The sequence below is a fragment of the Phacochoerus africanus genome, chromosome 2 (assembly GCF_016906955.1).
Source record: "Phacochoerus africanus isolate WHEZ1 chromosome 2, ROS_Pafr_v1, whole genome shotgun sequence".
NCBI lineage: Eukaryota > Metazoa > Chordata > Mammalia > Artiodactyla > Suidae > Phacochoerus > Phacochoerus africanus.
In genome coordinates this window covers 215,938,732-215,961,141 of record NC_062545.1, presented here as the reverse complement: position 1 = coordinate 215,961,141, position 22,410 = coordinate 215,938,732, and the positions used below count along the sequence as shown (strand labels likewise).

The window sequence follows — 22,410 nt, the reverse complement described above, 5'->3', positions numbered from 1 at the left end:
TTTTTTCAGTGTTACATTAAAATTTAATCTCTTAGCAGTATTTAGTGCTAGTTTACTAGTTTGAACCCTTCATTCCTATCAAATTGGGTATCTCATTATTACCTATTATCACATTCTTGACTACCTCAATGACTTCTGTTGTGCTCACCTCTAAAAAGTGCCCACCTCCAACTCCCCAACATATGCACAGACACAGACTTTTTTTACTTTTTCAATCCCTACTCATCAGTTAAGTCCTTGCTAAGTTTCAGGACTTCAACCTTCACAGTCCACTGTCCCTAAACTCATAGCTATTACTGATATTGCCACTCAAATATGAATTAATTACACATTGCTTGAGGTCACTGCATGTGCTGTATTTTACGGAACTTTTTCTGAACTGTGTATCCTTCCTAGCCACCTGAACTGTAAACACTTAGAAGGCAAGTGTCACATCTTGTGTCTCCTATAGTAACTAATACATAATAAACTCTCAATTAAAAAAAAAAAAACGTCCACTCATCCACGTATTCTAGGAAAATTCTTCCTTTAATAAGATACTTTCTGCAAATTATTTACAAATAATTTGTATGGGTACAACAGAAAATTGCCATTTCTATATAGAGTTAATTAGTGCCAGATCCAGCTCATGCTATGTACTGAATATGTAACCCAGGATCAGGACTGATGAACAGCCTACAACAAACTTGACATCTCTGGCCTATGATGCCTTCACTTAAAGCATCTAACTGTGTTGCAAGGCAGAGTTAGTTGCAGCCACCAAAACAGCATGAGCTCATGACATTTTTTAAGCAATCAATAGCACCAGTCCAATTTCAGAGAACAAAAACCAAAATAAAAAGTATACCCCATAGTGAAGACACTTAAAAAAATAATTTGTTAGTTCATGCACCCAAGCAAACTGTCATGACATATTACAAATAAGTGAAAGAGGGCTATCAGAAAAACACAACTATTTATAATCCTTTTTTGACAAAGCAGCCAAAAATTACTCACATGTTCAGTAGTATCATCAAATTCCCACTGATTGAGATTAAGAAGGTTGGGGAGGGAAACAAAATAAAAAGAAATGAAGAGAAATTTGTAGCCTGATAAAAGCAATGGTGCCCTCCTTAGATTAAAAAAATAATAATAAGCAATTTGAGAGGTGTGTACAATGAAATTCCAAATAGCGTAAGTGTTAAACACTGCCCCCTTCATTCCCAGCTGAGAAGTTAAAAAGTAAATATGTTCTATATTGTTATCACTGAAACCAGCTAATTTTTTTCATTTGTATTTCACTAGAATGAATCAGTAAGACACAAGAAATACTTCAGCACACCACATTGTGATATTTATTTTGACTTCTATCTAGGTTGACAATTTAGGTTACTATTTAGATTAATGAATATTTATATTAAAATATATAGCTCCAATGATATCTTGTAAGACATAAAAAATTCAATAAATAGAGAACATGAAATGAGCAAAAAATAAAATAAAAAAATAAAAAAATAAACCCCAAACAACAACACTTAGAAAATCAGCAAAATAATAAAGAAAAGTCAAAGTAGAAGAGGAGAAAAAAAAGATTTGGTTGACATGTAAGGCATTTTTGTGTCATATAATTTCATTAGCTATCATATTCCCAATGAAAAGTGTAACAGAACTCATCTATAAATTTATCTAAGAACCGAGGAAAGACATCAAACACGATGGTCCTATCATTTCATTTCTCATAATTACAGACTTACCAAATAAAACACAGGCACTAAGGATCTTATTGATTTTTATAATATAAGAACCTTCCGTTTTATGGGCAGTTCAAAATAAATACTTAGAAAAAGCAAGTCAATGGGATACTATGAATCTGTGACTACATGTATAGACATGGCCTTCAAATTAAAACCATACAACTGGATTTGAGGTAGGTATGTTAGTCACTAAGCCAGATCACTTAGTTAGAATGTTTCAGAATGGAATCAAACATAAGCACCTTTGTGAATTGATTATATTAAGACTTTGGGACAAATACAAAGTAAAGACTATGGGGTAAAAAAACAGGGATATTTATTTCCCTGTTATTTTCTCAGAGAATAAAAAAAAAGGCAAAATGTGGCAACCTAGTACAGCTGTTTTCAGCTTCGTTGATAAACATCCCCACTTTCATGCAAAGGAAAGAATTTCTGATCAAAATTCCTTCAGATTTTCACAAACTCCACCCATTTTCACGCCCAGCATTCAATCTGCTGGATGAGCAAAACACTTTCCTATTCATAATATCCAGTCACTATTGGAACAAGTATAGGAAAGCTAATCCATGTGTTTTATATATAATCCCCATCAGGGCAGTTATTAATTGAAATCTTCCTCTCCCTTTCAGAAAAACAGGTAATGGTAGATTTGTTATGGTACCATCTTCTAATCACTTCTAATTTATAAAAACACATTTTTGAAAAATTTGAAAGTTCTCTTTTAAACGCCTTATTATAAAATCAAGTTGTGACTACACAGTTGTAATTGCTGCCTTAGGATTGATAGATTATCCCACATACTCCACTACTCTTAATAGTTTTCTTAATTTGTCTCAACAGAGGGGATCTCAAAGTATTTTCATTAAATATGTAATTTGATACAGAAATACAAAATAAAATACTATTTGGATACCTTTCCCAGAATAAGAAGGTTTGTTCTTCAGTGGAAGAATTCATATATTTAGAAATTAGGTCAACTTAGTTCCAAATAGTTTTAGCTCAGCAGAAAGTAGATCCTATCAGTAAAACCTCTGTTTAAAATTATTTCCTTTGATTAATTTAAGTCAATCAGTACTTTTTGCAGTCAGAAAGGCGAACTCAGATATAGCTGTAGAGAGCTGAAATTACATATTTTAAGAAAACAGTTATATCTGTTAATCAGATGTTTCATTTTATTATAATTCACTTCCTTACTTTAAGTCAACTCTGATTGGGAAGGTCAGTATGGAAAAGAAAAAAAAAAAGGTTGAAAAAAAAAGGAGTTCCCTTCCAGCTCAGAGGGTTAAGGATCCAGAATTGTCCCTGCTGTGGAACAGGTTAGATCCCTGGTCCAGGAACCTCTGCAAGCCACAGGTGTGGCAAAAACAAAACAAAAACAAAAGAACAACTAAATATGGACCATGTGTTTTAAAAACTAGACTTTTGTATAGGAGTTTTAAAGGGCAAAAAAATTAAAATTAAAATGGGACTCATTTTAAGGTACAGACTAAAACAAATGCATCCCATAAAAACGTTAAGTATGAAATTTCAGAGGCTTACCTGTGCATCAGCCAGCATGACATCCTTCAGCATGGGCTGGCCCTTAGGCTCACCATTTTCCATCCTCACATAATGCACCTGGTATCCTCTTATCTGGCCATGCTGTTTATTGGGCACGGGTGAGCGCCATGAGACTTTAACAGATGTTGAGTTGACAGCCTCTACCTCGACTTTGCGAGGAGGACCACTAGGAACTGGAACAACATCATTGGATAAAAGAAAATTATAGGCACTTGTCCCACCCAGTCAGTGCATTTTCTTTACTTATGTTAAAAAAAAAAAATAGGCAGACCCACTATGTTTCCTTTGTGGAATACAAACATTTTCAACCAATGAAAATGCTCAACCAATCTACCTTTTAAGAAAAGATCAAAAAACATGACCGATGCTAAAAAAAAAAAAAATGGAAGAAAAAAAGAGTATCAGAGAAATAGAAAAACATGTAAAAAATGTACAAAAGCCAAGGAAGATGCTTTGAGGTTCAAAGCATTAAAGCACAAAGAAGTATAGCATTGAAATAATAACAAAAACTGGTTGTTGATTGCTGTGTGTGTTTTTATAAGGTTTCTTTTTAGCAGAATAAAAAGATGCTTGATTATACAAATTTTCTTCTTTTTTTTCTCATATCAAAGGTATCCATACAAAAGATGCTAAAAACTGAATGTCGAGCATTAGTGTCTCTGAAATGTGCAAGACAAAAAGGCAACAAGAAGATAAGAAGGCACTTTTGAAAAGTTAACTTCAAAATGTAAAAGAAGTGAGTATAAAAAGCCAAGAAAAATGCAGAAGACTTTAGATGGAAGTACAGAGAAGGACCCAGATTGCAAGGTCACAGGAGCAAAATGTTCTTTTAAAAGGAAGCAAATTACTGTGTTGAAATTGGGAAAAAAAAAAAAAAATGCCCAGGCCGTAGCAAAGGTAGGTCTTTGGCAAAAACTGAAGTCATGGCGATGCTGGGTTAAAAAAAAAAAAAAAAAGAGGAGCAGAGAAAAATAGATTACCATTAGCCTATCAAAAGACAGCAGACCGAGATTGTGTCGGAAGGGTGCAAACTGACGTAGCAGAGGCAACATACCATCTTCATCGGTTCGAATCAACACGGACAAGCTCTCAGGGCCAGGGCCGACATCTGTGTGGGCTGTCACAGTGATGCGGTACTCAGTCCATTTTTCCAGCTGTTCCAAAAGGTATTTGGTAGTGTCCGAAGGAATTCCCAAAATCTCATGAGGTTTGTCATCTTCTCCATCCACTGCAGTGTACTTGATGGAATATTCGGTAATAATGCCATTCTGTTTTTCCACTGGTGGAGGTTGCCAACTTACCAAAATACTAGTGGAACTTGGGCTGGTGCAACTAATGTCTTGAGGAGGAGCTGACGGCTCTTATTTTGGTAGTGAGTTAAAGGAGGGTTTGAGTGAAAGGACAGGAGTGGTTGGAAAAAAATGATAAAACAAAAGAAAAGGCAAAAATAAATAAACGAACAATAAGGACAACAAAATGAAAATAAGGCTTTGAAACTTAAAATAAATTTTTAAAGATAAATTTATGTACCTTGGCTTAGTAATATGAATAAACCAAAAAAATGAATAAATGACCAAAAATAATTGTTAAATAATGGGTGGGGGGAATATGTGAAAATGAAACCTTGAGATAATAGAGCCTCAAATAAAATTACCTACCTGCAATTTAAATTCTTCTTCTAAAACAATCCCTCAGTATTCCCCAGCCCTACTATACAGACTATCGAACTTCAAAAAAGCTGCAAACAGTACAAGATTTATTACATGAGAGTCTGATGATGTTTCACAGATGCTGTTTCAAACTTACACTTCTACATTCTAGAATGAGGACAATTCATACATAGTACTCATTTGTGTAAAGGTTCTTAAGCGTGGAAAGTTGTAGTAACTGTCAGAAGCGCAATAAATGTAAAAGAGTCCCCTCTAACTATCTGAAAAATTGAGTCTGCCTGACCAGTTTTAATGAAAAGTGTTAACCTAACATTGATCACAGCCCATATACAGAGTCAACATGCAGAACTGATAAGGGATGAAAATGCATAGTCCAAGATTTACCTACCCGAGGGTTAATGTCAGGCTGGTTGATTCTGACTGTAACTTGTACTTACCCTATGTCAGCTTTCAGCCATTTTAAAATTATAACTCTTCTTGAGACATCATTGCTAGTGAAGAATTAGATCCCACCAGCAAATTTTGTTAAAATCAATAAAAATAATCTATCCCTTATGAAATGTCAATAATACAGCCATTAAAAAAGAACCATTTAAAAAAAATATCCTGAGACCATCTGGAAAAGATATGACTTATCTTTCACTCTGTACATGATTCTTTTCATTTTTGTACATAATTATTCCTATAAAGTAGGGTTTACATAAGATTTCAAAGATAAAGTTTCTTGCTGCCTATTTTAAAATAAACTGGTGACCTTCTGAGCAATTATTTTCCATCATGTAAACCAAACATATAATTATTTGAAAAAAAGCAGTAAAGAACAATGTTATTCTAATCATAAATTATTTTTAAAGTTAATAACATATATTCCTAAAGAAGAACAAATATATGGGAAATAGCTAAGGCAATATATATGGGAGAATGAGTAAATCATTTCTAATTTTTTGTATTTGAACATGTAGCTTGGGTATTTCTTTACACTTTGTGAGCCGTAATATTATCAGCTGTATCTGATTATTCAGAAGATTATCAGTCTTCCTTAATTTACGTCTTGTATTCTTCATTATAGACAATCAAAATGAAAAGCTCCCTGTGCTGACAAAAAGGAAATCCTCGTAAAACAGCCTTGTAAATTCAGAGTAAGATTTACAAAATCACTAGAACATCATTTTTATTGATTCTGAGTATAGGTTCTTATATTTCAAATTATGAAACTATTTTATAGGCATTATCATTCATAATAAATTGAGTTGCGCATGTGATAGCAAAAGCTGATTTGTACTTCTTTTTAAAAAGCTGATTTGGTTTTCACTACCTTCAGACCTCTTATTCTGTGAGATTATATGTAACATATCTTGAAATTTTTACTTTAATAAAATAAAAAGTAGAAAAGCTTTTGATGTGGCTATAAAAAGTCCATTCTGCCTTTATGTATGTAATATGCATGTTTACAAAAAAGTCAGGTTTGTAAACCACACAAAAATAAAATATTGAAGAAAGTCACATTTATTTTAGTTAAATGTCTGATTTTAAGAATTAGCTTCTACACTATTACTTCTTAGCCTGTCTGGAACTCAAGGCATGTAATACTGCATTGATTTGCATACTTTGGTTTTAAAAGAAAGGAAATTTTATGGGAATCAACTATAATCACTAAGGGATTAAGCAATAGGATCCTAACACTTTTCATATGAATAATCATGTGTTGAGGATAAATTTACATTCTATCATCAAAAAATCCCTTAAAGATTTCAAGTTTCTATGGAAAATGAAATACTGGAAGACTTGCTTATATGAAAGGAAATTCACTTTGTAAAAATGAGGTAAATTTCATATTTACTGATAGGTCTAAAAATCAGGTTAATCGCACATCCTCCTTACAAAATTCAATGTATTCATACTATACATGTCTATGACATATGTCATTATATCAAAAATCACATAAAATGTAAAATGTTTTAAAAAGCTAAGGAAATAATTCCATAAAACTATTCAAGGTAAATGGACACTTAGTTGACTAATTATAGAAACATTAATAAAGAATAAACAATAATACTCTAAGCCGCCAAATTTTCCATTGAAAACAATTTACCTTGTAACACTCTATGCAAAACAATCTTCCCTGGACATAATGAACCCCCACTGTGATAAACACAACTATGCTTTAGGATAACAGTTTTAAAAATAAATTGAACCTGAGTGGGGAAAAAAATGCAATTCAGGATTGCAAATATATCTATGATTATTCTACTGTTCCTAGATTTATCCAAACACAGATTTCCTGTGAATGCTCCAAATTTCTCCTGTACTACTTGCAAAGTTAATAACAAATTAGGAAAATAAATAATGTGACATAAGATTTGGTTATCAGCAAAGTTTAAACCTATGTGCTTAAAAAAAGAAAAAAGTAGGTCTTTTGCTGTCTCTTTAGTTTGCTAAGCCTTACTCTGATTATTTGGCAATATTCTCAATCTAAATTTTGCCTAACAACTTTGTATTTCACTAAATGGGGCCTGATCTAACTCTTTTACCAGTTTTCCCATGGGGTCCTCATTTCTCTAAATGTCTTTCAATGTAGAAAGTGGGAGACGGGATTAAGTTTGAAACCAACATAAGTCATGGCACTCTAAACCCCAAAGTAGAAACTTGCTGGTATAAAGACTCCCACCTATTAAAAGCATTTTAATTAGCAGATTTGTTTGTGGGTGGGGATAAAAGCCGGCAACACCTCCTAGTGAAAAAAAGGACAGAACGTAAGCAAAGAGAGACACCTACTTGACTGCATGGTTCTAGCTGATATTTCAGCTGTGGAAGCACCCAGGCCTTGAGGAGATCGTGCAGCCAGACGGAAGTAGTATAAGCTGTTTGGTCTCAGCCCTTGCAGTCGATAAGATGTCCCTGGCTCAATGGTAATCCGTTGCTGTAGAGAAGTAACAAGAAACCTTGGTCACCTTCATTAACATTCATGTACTTCCCAGAACATCAAATTTCTGTCATCAGGGTTATAATGTCATCAAAACATCACAAACAGAATCAACAGTGACTATTAGGACTCTACTAGGGGAATTACATCATGCAAATATCAGAATTTTAAAAGGCAAATTTCTACAACCACTAAAACAACTGGAATAAGGGAAGCCAGGCATCTCCTAATTATAAGACAGTCTTTTTAATCTATCTAATAAGAAGGACTAAGAGGCCACCACCTAAGAATGTGTTTCTACTGCTCAGGCTTGTGTATTCTACTGTGACACTCCCGCAAGAGAAACTGACACCCAACTCTGACAAAGGCCTGAGTCCAATGTGAACAATTCCAATTGCAGAGAAGTCTAGCTCATCTCCCATTATCCTCTCCATTCTAAATAGGGGCAAAGAAAGTATGGCAGGAGTAACAACAGAAACCAGTATATGGGAGTCCCCTGGTGGCTCAGTGGGTTAAAGATCCAACATTGTCATCGCTGTGGCTTCTGTGGCATGGGTTTGATTTCTGACTTGGGAACTTCTGCACACCATGGGTGTGACAAAAAAAAAAAAGAAAGAAACTGTTATACAGTTACATTTCATATGAGGTTACTATAAAAGTAACCTGAGGTTACTATAAAAGCAATGTGAAATTGCCAAAGTTTGAGGGGATGAAAATCAGATACTAGTTATCAAAGGAAGGTATATAATGTATATGAAACCATATCATTACTCTAGGTTGATTTCAAATTAATTTAAAAACTTCCTGTCTTTGTGAATATAGAACCTAGAGGTAGAAAAAAGGAATCACAAACTTTCCTATAACTTTTAACATAATAAAGTCCTTCTGAAAAGTTTAATTGAATGTTATAACTTATTTTCATACTTGAAATTTGCTTTTGTATTTTAGCCAAAATTTAGCAAAAATATAGCAAAAACAATCTCAGATTAAACATGAGCCTGTAGTAAACCTTAAAATGCAAGCTAATATGTAATCTAGTAATGGCATCAATAATCTTATAAGGCTTTTTATCAAATAGTGCTTGCTGTTCACACAAACATAAATCAGTCATAGGGAATTCAGATATAAAACTACAAAAAACATCCCTAGGGTGTTCTGGATTGCAAATACAAAAGTTTTCAGAAACCTTGGATTTATCAAATAGCAAGGAAAAAAGGGGGATTTCCTAAAGAATTGTAAAGTAGAGCAGATATGCCAACAGTCAAATATCCATAGCATCTTCAAGGACTGCCACTCTTTTAACTGATTTTATTTTATTTGGTTTTTGTTGGGTAATCGTAATGTTTTAAAATCACTTAATGTTGATTTATGCCTTACTAAAAACACCAACAGTTTAAGATGGATACTTTAAGTTATATCAGAACTTCAACTCTATAACTTTTTGAGTGATTGATATCAGCTTTGTTAGCTAAATCTAAAGCATTGCTTTTAGAACCTGGTCTTTGGAAATTGGGCTCAATTCAAACAGATGTAATAAAATAGAAATTTACAGTAACATTAATTTATCATAGAATTCAAAATGATGTGCTTCAAGTTAACTGGTAATAGCTTATTTAGTATGTGTGTTTCAAAAGATATTCTTTGTTAGAAATTAGGGGCTATTTCACTTTGTGGAGATTTTAAGATAAATAATGCTAAGAGATACAATAAAATGGCTCAGTGGATTAAGTTTTCACATAAATTTTTATCAACTTATTTGTCTTATTGTTCCCAGATTTCATAATAACAAAAGAAACATATTCATTACTATCATATAATCCCATTCTGAAAATATTAGATGTTATTTTAATACTGATTTCTATATTCAAAATACAACCAAGAGGCAGTGTATCCCAATGGCTGGGGACACAGATTCCGGAAACTGTCTAAATTCAAATTCTAGCTCTACCATTTGGTAGTAGGAGACTTGAAGAAAATCACTCGACTTTTTTGTGTGTCTCAAAATTGTTAATATGTGAATCAGAATAATAACAGAGGCTAAATCAAAGCACTATTGAAGAAATTGAGTTAATATATGTGAAACCATTTATAGGGCCCATGAATGTATATGTTAGTTATTTTTAACTAATATAACCATTTCTAGCCCTCTACAATCTGTTATTTTCTTTGCCTAAAATACTTGAACTTTATATATAGTCATATTCATATCAAGCAAATATTTGCTATAGAGTGTCTTTATCTGAAACCAGTTTGGAAAAATTCATCTACCCAAAGCCTTGGAGTTCACTTATTCATGTGATGATAGTGACTTAAGAATATTAATGCAGGGAGTTCCCTTCATGGCACAGTGATTAATGAATCCGACTAGGAACCATGAGGTTGCGGGTTCGATCCCTGGCCTTGCTCAGTGGGTTAAGGATCCGGCATTGCTGTGAGCTGTGGTGTAGGTCACAGATGCAGCTCGGATCCCATGTTGCCGTGGCTCTGGCATAGGCTGGTGGCTACAGCTCCGATTAGATCCCTAGCCTGGGAACCTCCGTATGCTGTGGGAGCAGCCCTAGAAAAGGCAAAAAGACAAAAAAAAAAATTAATGCAGAATATAAAAGAAGGTAATTCCCAAGTCTCAAGGAACACATACTTCCATAACCTGATATTTCTATAAGTAATTGGAAACCTGAATTTAAAAAAGCTACAAAAAAGACAATAGCTGTTTTTTGTTTCTTTTGTCTTACCCACATTAAGTCTCCAAATACTTGTGTCAAGTTTCTCTTCTGATTAATAAATACTGAAAAAAATTTCCTTGGAGTTCCTGTTGTGGCTCAGTTGGAAATGAAGCTGACTAGCATCCATGAGGATGCAGGTTCAATCTCTGACCCTGCTCAGTAGGTTAAGGATCTGGCATTGCTGTGAGCTGTGGTGTAGGTCGCAGTTGTGGCTCAGGCCTGATGTTGCTGTGGCTGTGGTGTAGGCTGGCGGCTACAGCTCCAATTGGAGCCCCAGCCTGGGAACCTCCATATGCCTCAGGCATGGCCCTAAAAAAAAAAAAAAAAAAAAATTCTTTATAGCCGCCTCCATGGCATATGGAAGGAAGTTCCTGGGCCAGAGATTGAACTAGAGCTGCAGCTGGACCTACACTGCAGCTGTGGCAATGTCAGATCCTTTAACTCACTGCACATCAGGCGAGGGATCAAACCTGCACCTCTGCAGCCACCCAAGCTGTTGCAGATTCTTAACCCACTGCGCCTCATTAGGAACTCCTGATGATAAATCTTTTCCACCAAGTTCTTTATAGATTTCTGATCTTTTAAGAGAATTTGGGCAAATCCACGAAATTCGAATACCGCCTCGATGTAGTGAATGTTTACATGACTACACAGTCCTACCTCCTCTCCATGTTCCCCATCCTTGTAGACCAGTTCATAGTTGGCAATGGTGTCTGAACGTGGAGGCGTCCAAGAAAGCAAAATACTTGTTTCAGATTCAGGTTCTGCCTTGAAGTTCAGTGGCTGCCCTGGTACTAAAAAACAGGGAAGCAGGGGATTGAGTTCACCATCACCAGAAATACTCAGAAGTTCTTTCATTAGTGCATTGATTTAAATATTTCACTATGTGACCAGATGCATTAGTTTAATGGAGAGTTGGATCCCTTACTACACTGTCCAAGTTAACCTGTGTATATAAAAAGCCCCTTTTCCCTCCTTTAAGGGATAAGAACAATGTTATGAATACTGCCCCATCTGTGAGAGGTTTAATATGTATACAAGATGTGGAATTAGCAAATATAGAATCTGCTATTCAGTCTCTGAATTCAACTTAAAGAATAATGTTTACTTTAAGTAATAAATGGGATGATTTCTATAAAGCACTCAGAATAAATATTGCCTAAATCATATCAAGTTTTAAATACATACAAGCTACTGCTACATTACAACTCAGTGGGAACTTGTTCTCTAGCACCATATTCTACTTTCAAAATTATTTTCAATTAGGTTTATAAAATTCCACCTTCAATCCATTAACAAAACCTACAGGCAACAAGAAACATTAGCATTTTTTCTTACCAACCCACATTTTAAAAAATATGTAAAAAGAAAAAAAAAACCTGAAGAGAATTTAAAACGACTAACACTGACTTCCTAATCTCGAAATGACTTTATGTGAGTTAATACACTAGACCCAATATAAACTTAATACAGTCTATAGTGAGAGGAGGATAAATTACTGCACAGGTTAAATATTGTATGGAATACACAAATTATCATGAATATAGGGATTTAACAAAGGTCATCTATAATTCTCGTATTAGTCATGTAATCCATGCAAAAGACAATGTGGAATAGGTATAAATCAGATGTAATCAAGAGTGCAACATTTATCCAGTTTAAAACACTTCCTGCAAATGGTGAATTAGAATAAATTTTACTGTTAGTTACCACCTAATCCCATCAGGTCTTCCATCCAATACATAAAAGGCTAATGCACTTTGGGCCATCAGGAACACAGCCACCCTTACTGACATTGTTCCAAGACAATGTTGGACGTGACTGGTTGGTGCCCCTGCCTTGGGGTATCCACTAAATATTTGATCATATGCCTGATATTGTGGCATCTTCAAAGTGCCATAGCTGAACATATGTCCATATTCCCTCAAGTTCACAAGAGAATTCCATGTTTATTTAATAAAAAATAAGAAAAACACTTCACATCACAGGGGAAAAGAACATCTAAAGTATTTTTGGCAAATGAGCATAAATATTCAAAAACATATAAAAATATAATTTGTAGCTGATTATGACATCAATTTCTTAAATAATAAAGTATCATTTTCATAAGAAAGAAAGTCTTTGGGAATATAAAATGTATTACTTTCTTTTCTTTTTGTAATCATCTCTGTAATATGACTAAAAAACTGCCTTTTGCTTAAAAAGAGATTAAAGTCTGAAGGGATCTACAATGGTTTCTGGGATCCCTAATTATTTCAGTCTTCTATCTGGTATGTTAACTTGTGATTTGTGTGTGTGTGTGTGTGTGTGTGTGCGTGCGCATGCATGCAAGTGCACACGCATATTTGGACTGTTGCTTAAGGCCACCAATAATCAGTGCTTCATATTTCTAATTGCATTCATCTTCTTTTCTCCCCTTTTATAGCACAGGCCTTGAGATACTCATTCATTTGATGCCTCCAGGAATCTACTTCCTGTACAGGGTACCTTTTTTTTTTTTAAGTACCTGCCCAGCCCAATGGATGACCTAACACAATCATTCAGACTGAGAGGCAGGAAGTAGAGACAAAAGAAGGTAAAAGATCAAGAATAAAAGAAAGTAGAACAGAGGGAAGTAAGAAAAACAAACAGGCAAATAGTAAAACAGAAAATACACTATTCTAAAAGGAAAATACCACTAGCCCTCACAGGAGCAACTATGGAAGCCAAGAATGATCAGACAGATGGGAAATCATGACTGGGTTCTAACATTTGGATGATGAAAGATTTTCTCAGCTGGAAAATTACACACACCTATACATATATATATATATACAGCCACTTCTTTCTCTCTAGTTTTATCCCTTTTTTCTTTTCCTAATGTCCACAAGTAGGGGAAAGGAGAAAGCCTTGTGATATCTTCTGACTTAAACAAAACCAAATAATGTACTGTCAAGAATTAAAAACATAGACAGTGCTGAAGGCTGCTCTCAGGATAAGAATAGCTTGTTATTACATTATTAATAATTCTCCGCTAATGCTAATAATAAATGGAGTGACAGTGGTTGAAAAATGATGGGAATCTAATTAACTTTTTCTTATTTAAATTGTTTACCTTTCTTTTTTTAATTTGTCTCAAACAAATTACTGGTATGTCTCCATGTTTCATCCTTGTTTAGTGACACAAATGTCCCTTAATCTTCTAATTCTGTTTGGTTCTGCTCAGAGCCCTCTCCTAAATAATGCAATAAGTATGTCAAAGTCTCAGCAGTACATTAAAGTACTGCTCATTTGATTTTTGGACACAGAAAAGTTGGGGCCACACAACTGGGTGGTGAATCTCATCAAATAACACAACGAGGTTCCTCCTCTGCGGCTTTTACCATCTTCTTTCGAAGTTATCTCAAGGGTAATTGGCTATAGTTTACACTTGTAGTAGAAACTTCAATTCCTAGAGGTGCCAGGCACATCACTTAGATGAGGGCAGGGGCCCTATAGGCCTATGGGTCAATGGGGGAGTATGGGGCCGCCAGGAGGAGATGGTGATGCTCAGAGCCAGGAGATGCCACCCTGTGGAACACGCCTCCAGTCCTGCCTGAGCTTCTGATTTTTCCACAGAACCTGATCATGAATCTTCTAGGTACAATCTTTCCATTTTTTACAACTGGAAATTAACTGAGTTAGTTGAAATTAATTGAAAAGCACTGGGGTAAAATGTGTCTACAGACAAAATTCAGCACAGGGACCAGGGCTTTAAAAGATCTTTTTATTATATCAGGCTCTATGCTCAGATGGGTCTTAAGGGTGATGCTACTCAGACTCCTTGCGAAGTGTGGGTTCACTTAAAGAAAGTGCTTCCTTGGGATCTTTTAGTCATCGTGGAAACAACCACAAGGAAGCTGAGGCTTCAAAGGAAAAGAAAAAGGCTATGAAATGAATATACTTACTCATATTTACCAAACATATTAGTCCTGATGATCATAATATATGTTTACAAGAAAACACTTCAGTAGACTCTAAACTGTCATATTTATTTTCCTCTGTGCCGTTTAGAGACACAGGGAATGCTCCATCATTTGTCAGATTTTTACATCAAATATTGTGGCTACAAATGTTCTATTAACATTTAAGTTTGATTTCTCCACACCCCTTCTCCCTCCCCACTTCTCTTCCTCTCTCCTTCCCCTTCTCTCTATAGATAGATAACTACATAGATATATGTATGTACATATATTTAATGTTCTCACAGCCTTTACACCTCAAAGTTACTGACATTGTTTTATCTTCACCTGCTTATTATTTGTCTATGTACATTTTATTTTTATTTTATTTAAGAGCTTTTCTGTGTGGTAGCATTTCACTCAATTAGCCAGAGATAAAATTTATGGGTAAATCTGACATTCTGCAACTTTCATGGGAAAATAAAAAGAAACTTAAGTGTGATCATTCTGCATTAAAAAGGGAAGATGTGATAAAGCTGACCATGAAATGCTAGACTTTAGTTGCAGAAAGAGGAAATGAAGGTAGAAACACACATTGTGCTTTGCTTTAAAATTACATTAGGAAATAAAATTTCTCCTTGTACTTGGTAAAGTGGTGTTATATTTTTCTTCTCGATTACATATTTAATGTCCAAATGGCAACACAAACATAAACTATCAATTCGCTAAAATAAGATTACAATCCCACTGATGAATGTAAAGTGTTTGAGTAGTAGTACTACTATACTTCATATAAATATCTGAAGGTAACTCAGAGAGAATGGAGAATGAAAAAGAAACAAAGGGAAAATTTGCATATCATCTTAACTTTTGATAACACTAGAAGAGATCAATGTTTGAGTAAAATTTAGGCCATATCTCTAAAGAAAAAAAGGTTAGCACATATTAAATGGCTAAAAAATAATTTCACCCCACTGTGCTATAAATTTGAAATATTAACAAAAAAAAAAAACTAGAAAACACATTATTGCTAAAGTATCCAGTGGTTTAATAAGGTATACACTTGAAAATGTGAGTATCTAGCATATTGACAAATAATAAAAACAATAAAAACAGCAGATAGAATTATAGTGGTAGTAAAATGAAACAAAACAAAATTCAAACAAGGAGTCTGATTTGTAAGTGCCAGAGATATATCATTGACAAAATAAGTACTTAATACACAGACAGGCACCTACACAAATCTCTCAACTGTCATTAAAGAGCAATGAGAAAAATTTAAATTTTATTACATATATATTTACATCCAGAGCTCTTTTACTCATTGCTAAAACTATTTAGAGAAAGCATTTACATGGGCCTCATAATTTTGGCTCATAATTGGAAATCAGTCTTTTCTAGTTTGCTGATATAGGCCTGTCGACATACACAAATAAAATGATTTATAAAATTCTGAAAACCTAAAGCACATTGTTTGTAAGATGTCACAGTTTTATACTGTAACAATTTCCCTCCTTCAAAATGTTTAAAGTTGATAATACTCATTAACATTTATTTAGTAAAGAAATACTAGTAAATAAATCTTTTCCTTCCAAAGATTTATTCTATTTAGATATAGACATAAAAATCAGTACTTTCCCAAAGACTCTATCAAATGCATAAAAGAATTAGAGGTCAGATATGTTTTCAAAGAAAGTTCAGAAAAAAACACATTAGGATTTAAGAGCTTTAGAATGTCTTCAATTAGCATAAACATCAAGAAACATTTATTTTGGCACAATGGGTTTAAGATATTACTTTACTATATTTCTTTATCAGGGTTTTATTTGTACTTCTTTTATAAAATATACTTATCTTACATTATCATAATTATGTACACAAAAAAACTATGTAAGACATCCTTTTTGAATGTGCTTTTGCAGCAAAGATGTTTTGCTAAGACAAAATACATATTTTCCTTATCAACAGCTGTATGTTCCACCTATTTTCAAGGTGACTTAGTTTAAGTGACTATAATGCCAGAAGTTAAAATTGTAGAAAACCTGGAACATTAACCCATTTTTTCTAGAAAATAATCATTTTAAACCAAAACCTTTTCATATTTAAAGCCTTTTAATTATTACACAATATTTTTACCTGTAATAATAGTTAAAGTTAAGGGGATATATTGCTGACTATAAAATAGACCATCTTTTGATTTCCTATATTACCAGAAATATACAAATTAACATCAGTCCTCCATTTATATCAATATGTGTGACAATAATCTCAGATAAGATCAAAAGTAATAATGCCTCTCAAACCCACTTTGAATATACTGTTTCTGCAGAATCCAATTTTAAACAAAAACAGGAACATTACCGTCAAGGAATTAAAGATAATAAAATGGATGTATACCTTTCAGATAAAATAAATGAAAATGTTTGTATCTCCATGTATACGAAATTAAAATATATTTGAGAAGTTCATACATATTTATTTATCAGTCAATTTTTGTAGGTTTGGAAAAGATAAAACTGTAGTGAGAATAATCATAAACTTAACTTTTTTATAAACCTCATGAAAAGAATATTTAGTAATGGTTTTATGTTTTCACCTCCTAAGAATTAGCTAGTCAGGAGCAGCTCAGCAATAATTATATCAGAACTAACATCATTGTATTTGGCAGATGTCCACTAACATCAAATGGCCTTTGTTAATTAAGCCCAGAGAACAGATCAAATCAGTGTGCCATTCTGGAAGGTTTTCTTAGCCTATTGATCTTGGCAGGCACGAGTCATTATGTCATTACATATCTTCTCGATCAATGCGTATTAAAATTACAACTTTTATGGAAAGTTCTTGGAAATATCCTAACGTAAAAAAAAGTTAAACTCAGATTGAGAACAGCTATTATACTGCATCAGCGATCTATTTATCTAGATTTAAGTCCAGAGTTCCTGGATCGCATTAACTCAATTGCCCCGTCACAATATTACCTTCACTGAGTTACAATTTATGTTACATTATGTCCCCTGGTAATATAGAAAATCGAAGTATGGTCTATTTAAATATCAGTTCTATCTTTCAATAATCTGTGACCAAAACCACTGTTGCCTGTCATTTGGTGTTCTGAATATAATGACTCTTGTGATGCTTAAGAATTCTTATCTTTTGGTTGAATTTAGTTTCAGGAACTATTTGGTTTCTTAGGTAGTTAAATCCTTCTGTGATAAGAATAGAAAATTACAAAACCATAGAGATTTCTATGTTTAAACATGTAGTTAAAAAATTAAGATCTAAATTTAGTGATTAAGTGTAATAACATTTGATTCCTTCTACTTCTTTGAGATAAACTTATTTTTTTCCTATCTGAATAGTTTAACATACTTTTGTACTGGAATAATCTAATAGCCACTCAAGTATTTCAGAAGTCAGTCATACATAATTTTTAAATAGAGAGATGAATAATGATACCCTGTATTCCCTGCCTGATTTTTTTAATCTTTAAGAGTATTTATTATTTTTGTATGATTTTTATTTTTTCCATTATAGTTGGTTTAAAGTGTTTTGTCAATTTCTACTGCCCTGCCTCTGTTTGTTTGTTGAGCACCTAGTAGGTACGAAACCTAAAAGGCACCAAAAAAATTACTACATTACCAAATTATTAATTTAAAAGATAAGGGTGCTTAAAAGCATCTAGGCAGTCCACTTAATAACCTATGACTCAAAGGATGTTCCTCAATCTGTTTCCTATCATCAATCCTCAATTTACTCATTGGCAAATGAGACAATTCCGCATCTACCTGATTAGGTGGTAAGAATTAACATACTTAAAGTTCACAGCAGAGTTTCCGGCATATATTAGTTGTTATGATTATATTTTAGTTAAGTTATATAATATTGCTATTCATCATCTAATGGATAGCCCTATTATAGGTTGAAGTGTGTCCCACAAAAATGTGTATGTTGATTTCTTAACACGAAGAACCTCAGCATGTGACCTTCTTTGGAAATAAGGTTGCTGCAGATGTAATCAGGTAAGATGCTATCATTAGATTGGGCTTTAGAACATTATGTCTGGTATCCTATACAAAAGGGAAATTTGGACAAAAGGACGTGCTCTCAGGGAAAACGCCACGTTACATGATGGCAGAGATCAAGGTGATGCTTCTACAAGCCAAGGAACTGCAGAGATTACCAGCAAACCACCAAAAGCTAGAGGGAGGCCCAGGACCTCCCTCACAGCTCTCAGAAGAAGGCAATCTTGCTGACACTTTGTTCTTGAACTTCTAGTCACTAGCATTGAGATACGATACATTCCTAATACTTGAGCCATCCAGTAAGTGGTAATGGTAGCCCTGGAAAAAAAAAAATTATCACCCATAAACTTTATAAGCTGGTTATTATTTCATTTATTTATTTATTTTTTTAGGGCCATGCCCCAAGGCATATGGAGGTTCTCAAGCTAGGGGTGGAATCAGAGCTGCAGCTGCCGGCCTATGCCACAGCAACAGCAACATGCTGGATCCAAGCTGCGTCTGCGACCTACACCACAGCTCATGGGAACGCTGAATTCTTAACCCACTGAGCAAGGACAGGGATCAAACCCTCAACCTCATGGTTCCTAGTTGGATTTGTTTCCTCTGTGCCACAATGGAAACTCTAGAAGGTGGTTATTATTTTAGATGAGAAAACTGAAATTCAGAGACATGAACTAACTTGTCCAAGGTTATAGAGAGGAAAATGGTAGTTTGGGACTCAAACCCTGGTTATGTTACTCTAAGATCAGGGAGTTTTAAAAAATCACAGTTGAAAAAAATCCAAAAAACTTAAAAATGGAATATAGGTATATACACCCCTCCTATACACTTTCTCATATATTTTAATGGTTATGGAACTGCTAAGATAGTATAATAAAAAATAACCTCTAATAGTTGCCTATTTTCAGTTAAGTGGAAGAACAAAATTCATAGATTTCTATATTTTCCAATGAGAAACTTATGGAAAAATTAATCTATAATCTTTTTATGCATATTGCTATATCAAATAAATACAAAAAGAACTGAAAAAGGCCCATAGAGAAAGTATATAGATGATTTTTTGTATAATTGTGGTGAAACACTTTTATAGTTATCTTTTGATACAGAGAACATGGTAAGTCCATAAAAAAGCCAATAAGAACTGAAGAACAGTATGAAAATAAAATAAAGCCAGGCAAGCTGTAAATAATGTTCTGAGATTTCTACTAGCCAAGCCAAATAGGTAAACATTCTCAGTCACAGGATTCATAGAGCCTATGCCATAAAAACAAGTCGGTGGTTAAATATAAGTTAATCTAATTCTGACACCAGAGAAAATTAACTCATTTGCAAAATAACCTATGAGTTATGCCTGAAGATTATAGGCAAGATCTCTAATAACATGGTTCTTACATAGATTCTCAAAACAAACCAATGGCATGCTATCAAAACACCCACAGATTAATGCCAGTTTACGAGTCACCAAAATGAAAAGGAATCAAATGAATAACACTCAAATGCTTAAGAATAAATTTTATAAGAAAGCAGCTGTGGAATATTCCCATCCCAAGATGAAATTGATCACTTTAAATCAAAGAAGTATATGCTCTTATGAAAATGAAACTACTGGAAGGGCCAAGTTTTTCTTCATAAAATAGTTTGGGGTCTGTTCTAATACCCAGCAAAATGGGTGAACAAGGCCTCAAAGTTTGATCTTACATCTTGGTAACTGTCTTTCTTCACTCCTGAAGCCACACAAAAACAAACAAACAACAATAAAAAATACATAAATAAACCATTAAGAGAATATTTATTTTTAAGCAAGCTGCTCCTTGGCAAGTATAAGTCATTTAAATACACAAGGCCCCCTGACAAATGGTTTTATTTTTAACTTTATCTTAAACCACCCACTTCTTCACAAATTAAATAAATTTGTGGGCTACTCTATCAAAGTGGTTGGTATAAAGAAACACAGTTTGTCATAGTTTGTCTCAAAACATCACATGGTGGTACATGTACCCATCTCATTCAGAAGGTCTTCAAGTCATTTGGGTACAAATTAAAAAGTAAAGATGATACAGATAGGGGTAGGAAAGTTAGAGGTACCAACTATTAGATATAAAATAAGCCACAAGGATATACTATATAGCATGGGGAATATAGCCAATATTTTATAATAACTATCAGTGGAGGATAACCATATTGGGAATCACCATATTGTATACCTGCAACTTATAAAATATTCATAACTATACTTCAGTTAAAAAAAGGGACGTTAACTGCATCCCCATACTTAAAAGGACTGTATGATTTCATCTTTCAGTGCCCATGCCTGTTCCTTTCCACATGCATTATCTTAATTCCTCACTTAGAAAATTCTCGGTCTCAAAAATTAAAACTCATACTATCTTTGTTCTTGCTTTGTGCCCTTGCCACTTCTTAGCACCAACAACCCCCTGCTTCTAGAACCAGACTTACCTCCTGTCTGAGTGATGACCTGTATATCACTTGAAAGAGGACCATCTCCAATTGAGGTAAAAGCCAGGACCTTGACAGAGTATGTTTTCTGGGGCACTAAGTTGCCAATAGTAGTGATTTGGCTGTCAGCTACATTGTGTTTCATCCAGTTGTTGACATGCTGGGTGGGGTCCATTGTGTAATAAACTCTGTATCCTTGAATCTGTCCATTTGGCTCTTCAGGCTCCTTCCATTGCACCAAAATGGTAGTTGAACTCAACATCCGCGCCTGGACATCCCGTGGGGCACTGGAAGGTGCTTGTTCTGAGGTCTGTGTGAGCACGGGCTCACTGGGAGGCCCCCGGCCAATGTTGTTGACAGCAACAACCCTGAATTCATAATCGGAGTAGGGACTTAGTCCAGCAACACTGTAGCGTGTAGTTGCCACCCCATCAATTTCTTTGTAAGGTTCCTCAGAATTTTTAGGCTTATGCTGAATGATGTAGTAAGAGACAGGCTCAGGGTTTCCAGAGTCCCATGTCAGTGTGATGCTTGTAGCTGTGCTCTCTGTCACCACAGGAGTTCCTGGAGGTTTGGGTAAGGCTTGCAGGGAGAAAGAAAGACAGTGACTACCATCATCTTTAAGATATTACAAGAACCCATAAACTCTACTACTGAAACGACAAAATTATGTATCTAGTGAAAATTTAATTAGATGAAAACATAGCAAAGGATAACTTTCTTTTTTTTTTAATAATTTTTTTTTTTTATTTTCCCACTGTACAGCAAGGGGATCAAGTTATCCTTACATGTATACATTACAATTACATTTTTTCCCCCACCCTTTCTTCTGTTGCAACATGAGTATTTATTTAGACAAAGTTCTCAATGCTATTCAGCAGGATCTCCTTGTAAATCTATTCTAAGTTGTGTCTGATAAGCCCAAGCTCCCGATCCCTCCCACTCCCTTCCCCTCCCATCAGGCAGCCACAAGTCTCTTCTCCAAGTGGTCAGGAAGTACAGTTAAAAAACATGTACATGACAAATTCCAGTTTACTAGAACTATATTAGAGCATTGTATTTGGAGGCTCATATCCATATTCTTCACTTATTAATTATGAACAGGAAAACTTGTATTATTAAAATTATTTTGTAAAGTTGGGTAATGTAGTTTATAAGTTTGCAGTGAAGGTTAATGAGCTAATCCAATAATGCTCTTAGAGTATATCTAACATCCTCAAAAAACCAGTATTCCAATTATTCCAATTATTATAACCAGAAGCTTGGCCAATTAGGCCCTTGCTTCAAAAAATGATATAACTAAATGCCAGTAAATGCTGAAAAGGCAACATTTGAAATATAATGATATGGTATTAAATTGCTATAAAAGAAGAATATCCACATTGTTTCCCAGAGGTAAGAC

At 34.3% G+C, this 22,410-nt stretch overlaps 1 protein-coding gene across 11 annotated transcripts in view; it reads right to left on the bottom strand.

The window, feature by feature from the left end:
* PTPRD (protein tyrosine phosphatase receptor type D) overlaps positions 1-22,410 on the bottom strand; it is a 523,599-nt gene that overhangs the window by 182,654 nt on the left and 318,535 nt on the right. For 7 of the 11 annotated variants that reach the window (XM_047767649.1, XM_047767654.1, XM_047767651.1 and 4 more), the window contains exons 8-13: positions 21,009-21,590; positions 11,270-11,403; positions 7,739-7,883; positions 4,348-4,653; positions 3,273-3,466; positions 997-1,023 (exon numbers count right to left, since the gene is read on the bottom strand). In XM_047767649.1, coding sequence (XP_047623605.1) covers positions 997-1,023; positions 3,273-3,466; positions 4,348-4,653; positions 7,739-7,883; positions 11,270-11,403; positions 21,009-21,590 — 1,388 coding nt within the window. The remainder of the gene's footprint in view (positions 1-996; positions 1,024-3,272; positions 3,467-4,347; positions 4,654-7,738; positions 7,884-11,269; positions 11,404-21,008; positions 21,591-22,410) is intronic. The other 4 variants (XM_047767652.1, XM_047767653.1, XM_047767658.1 and 1 more) reach the window with 1 other exon arrangement.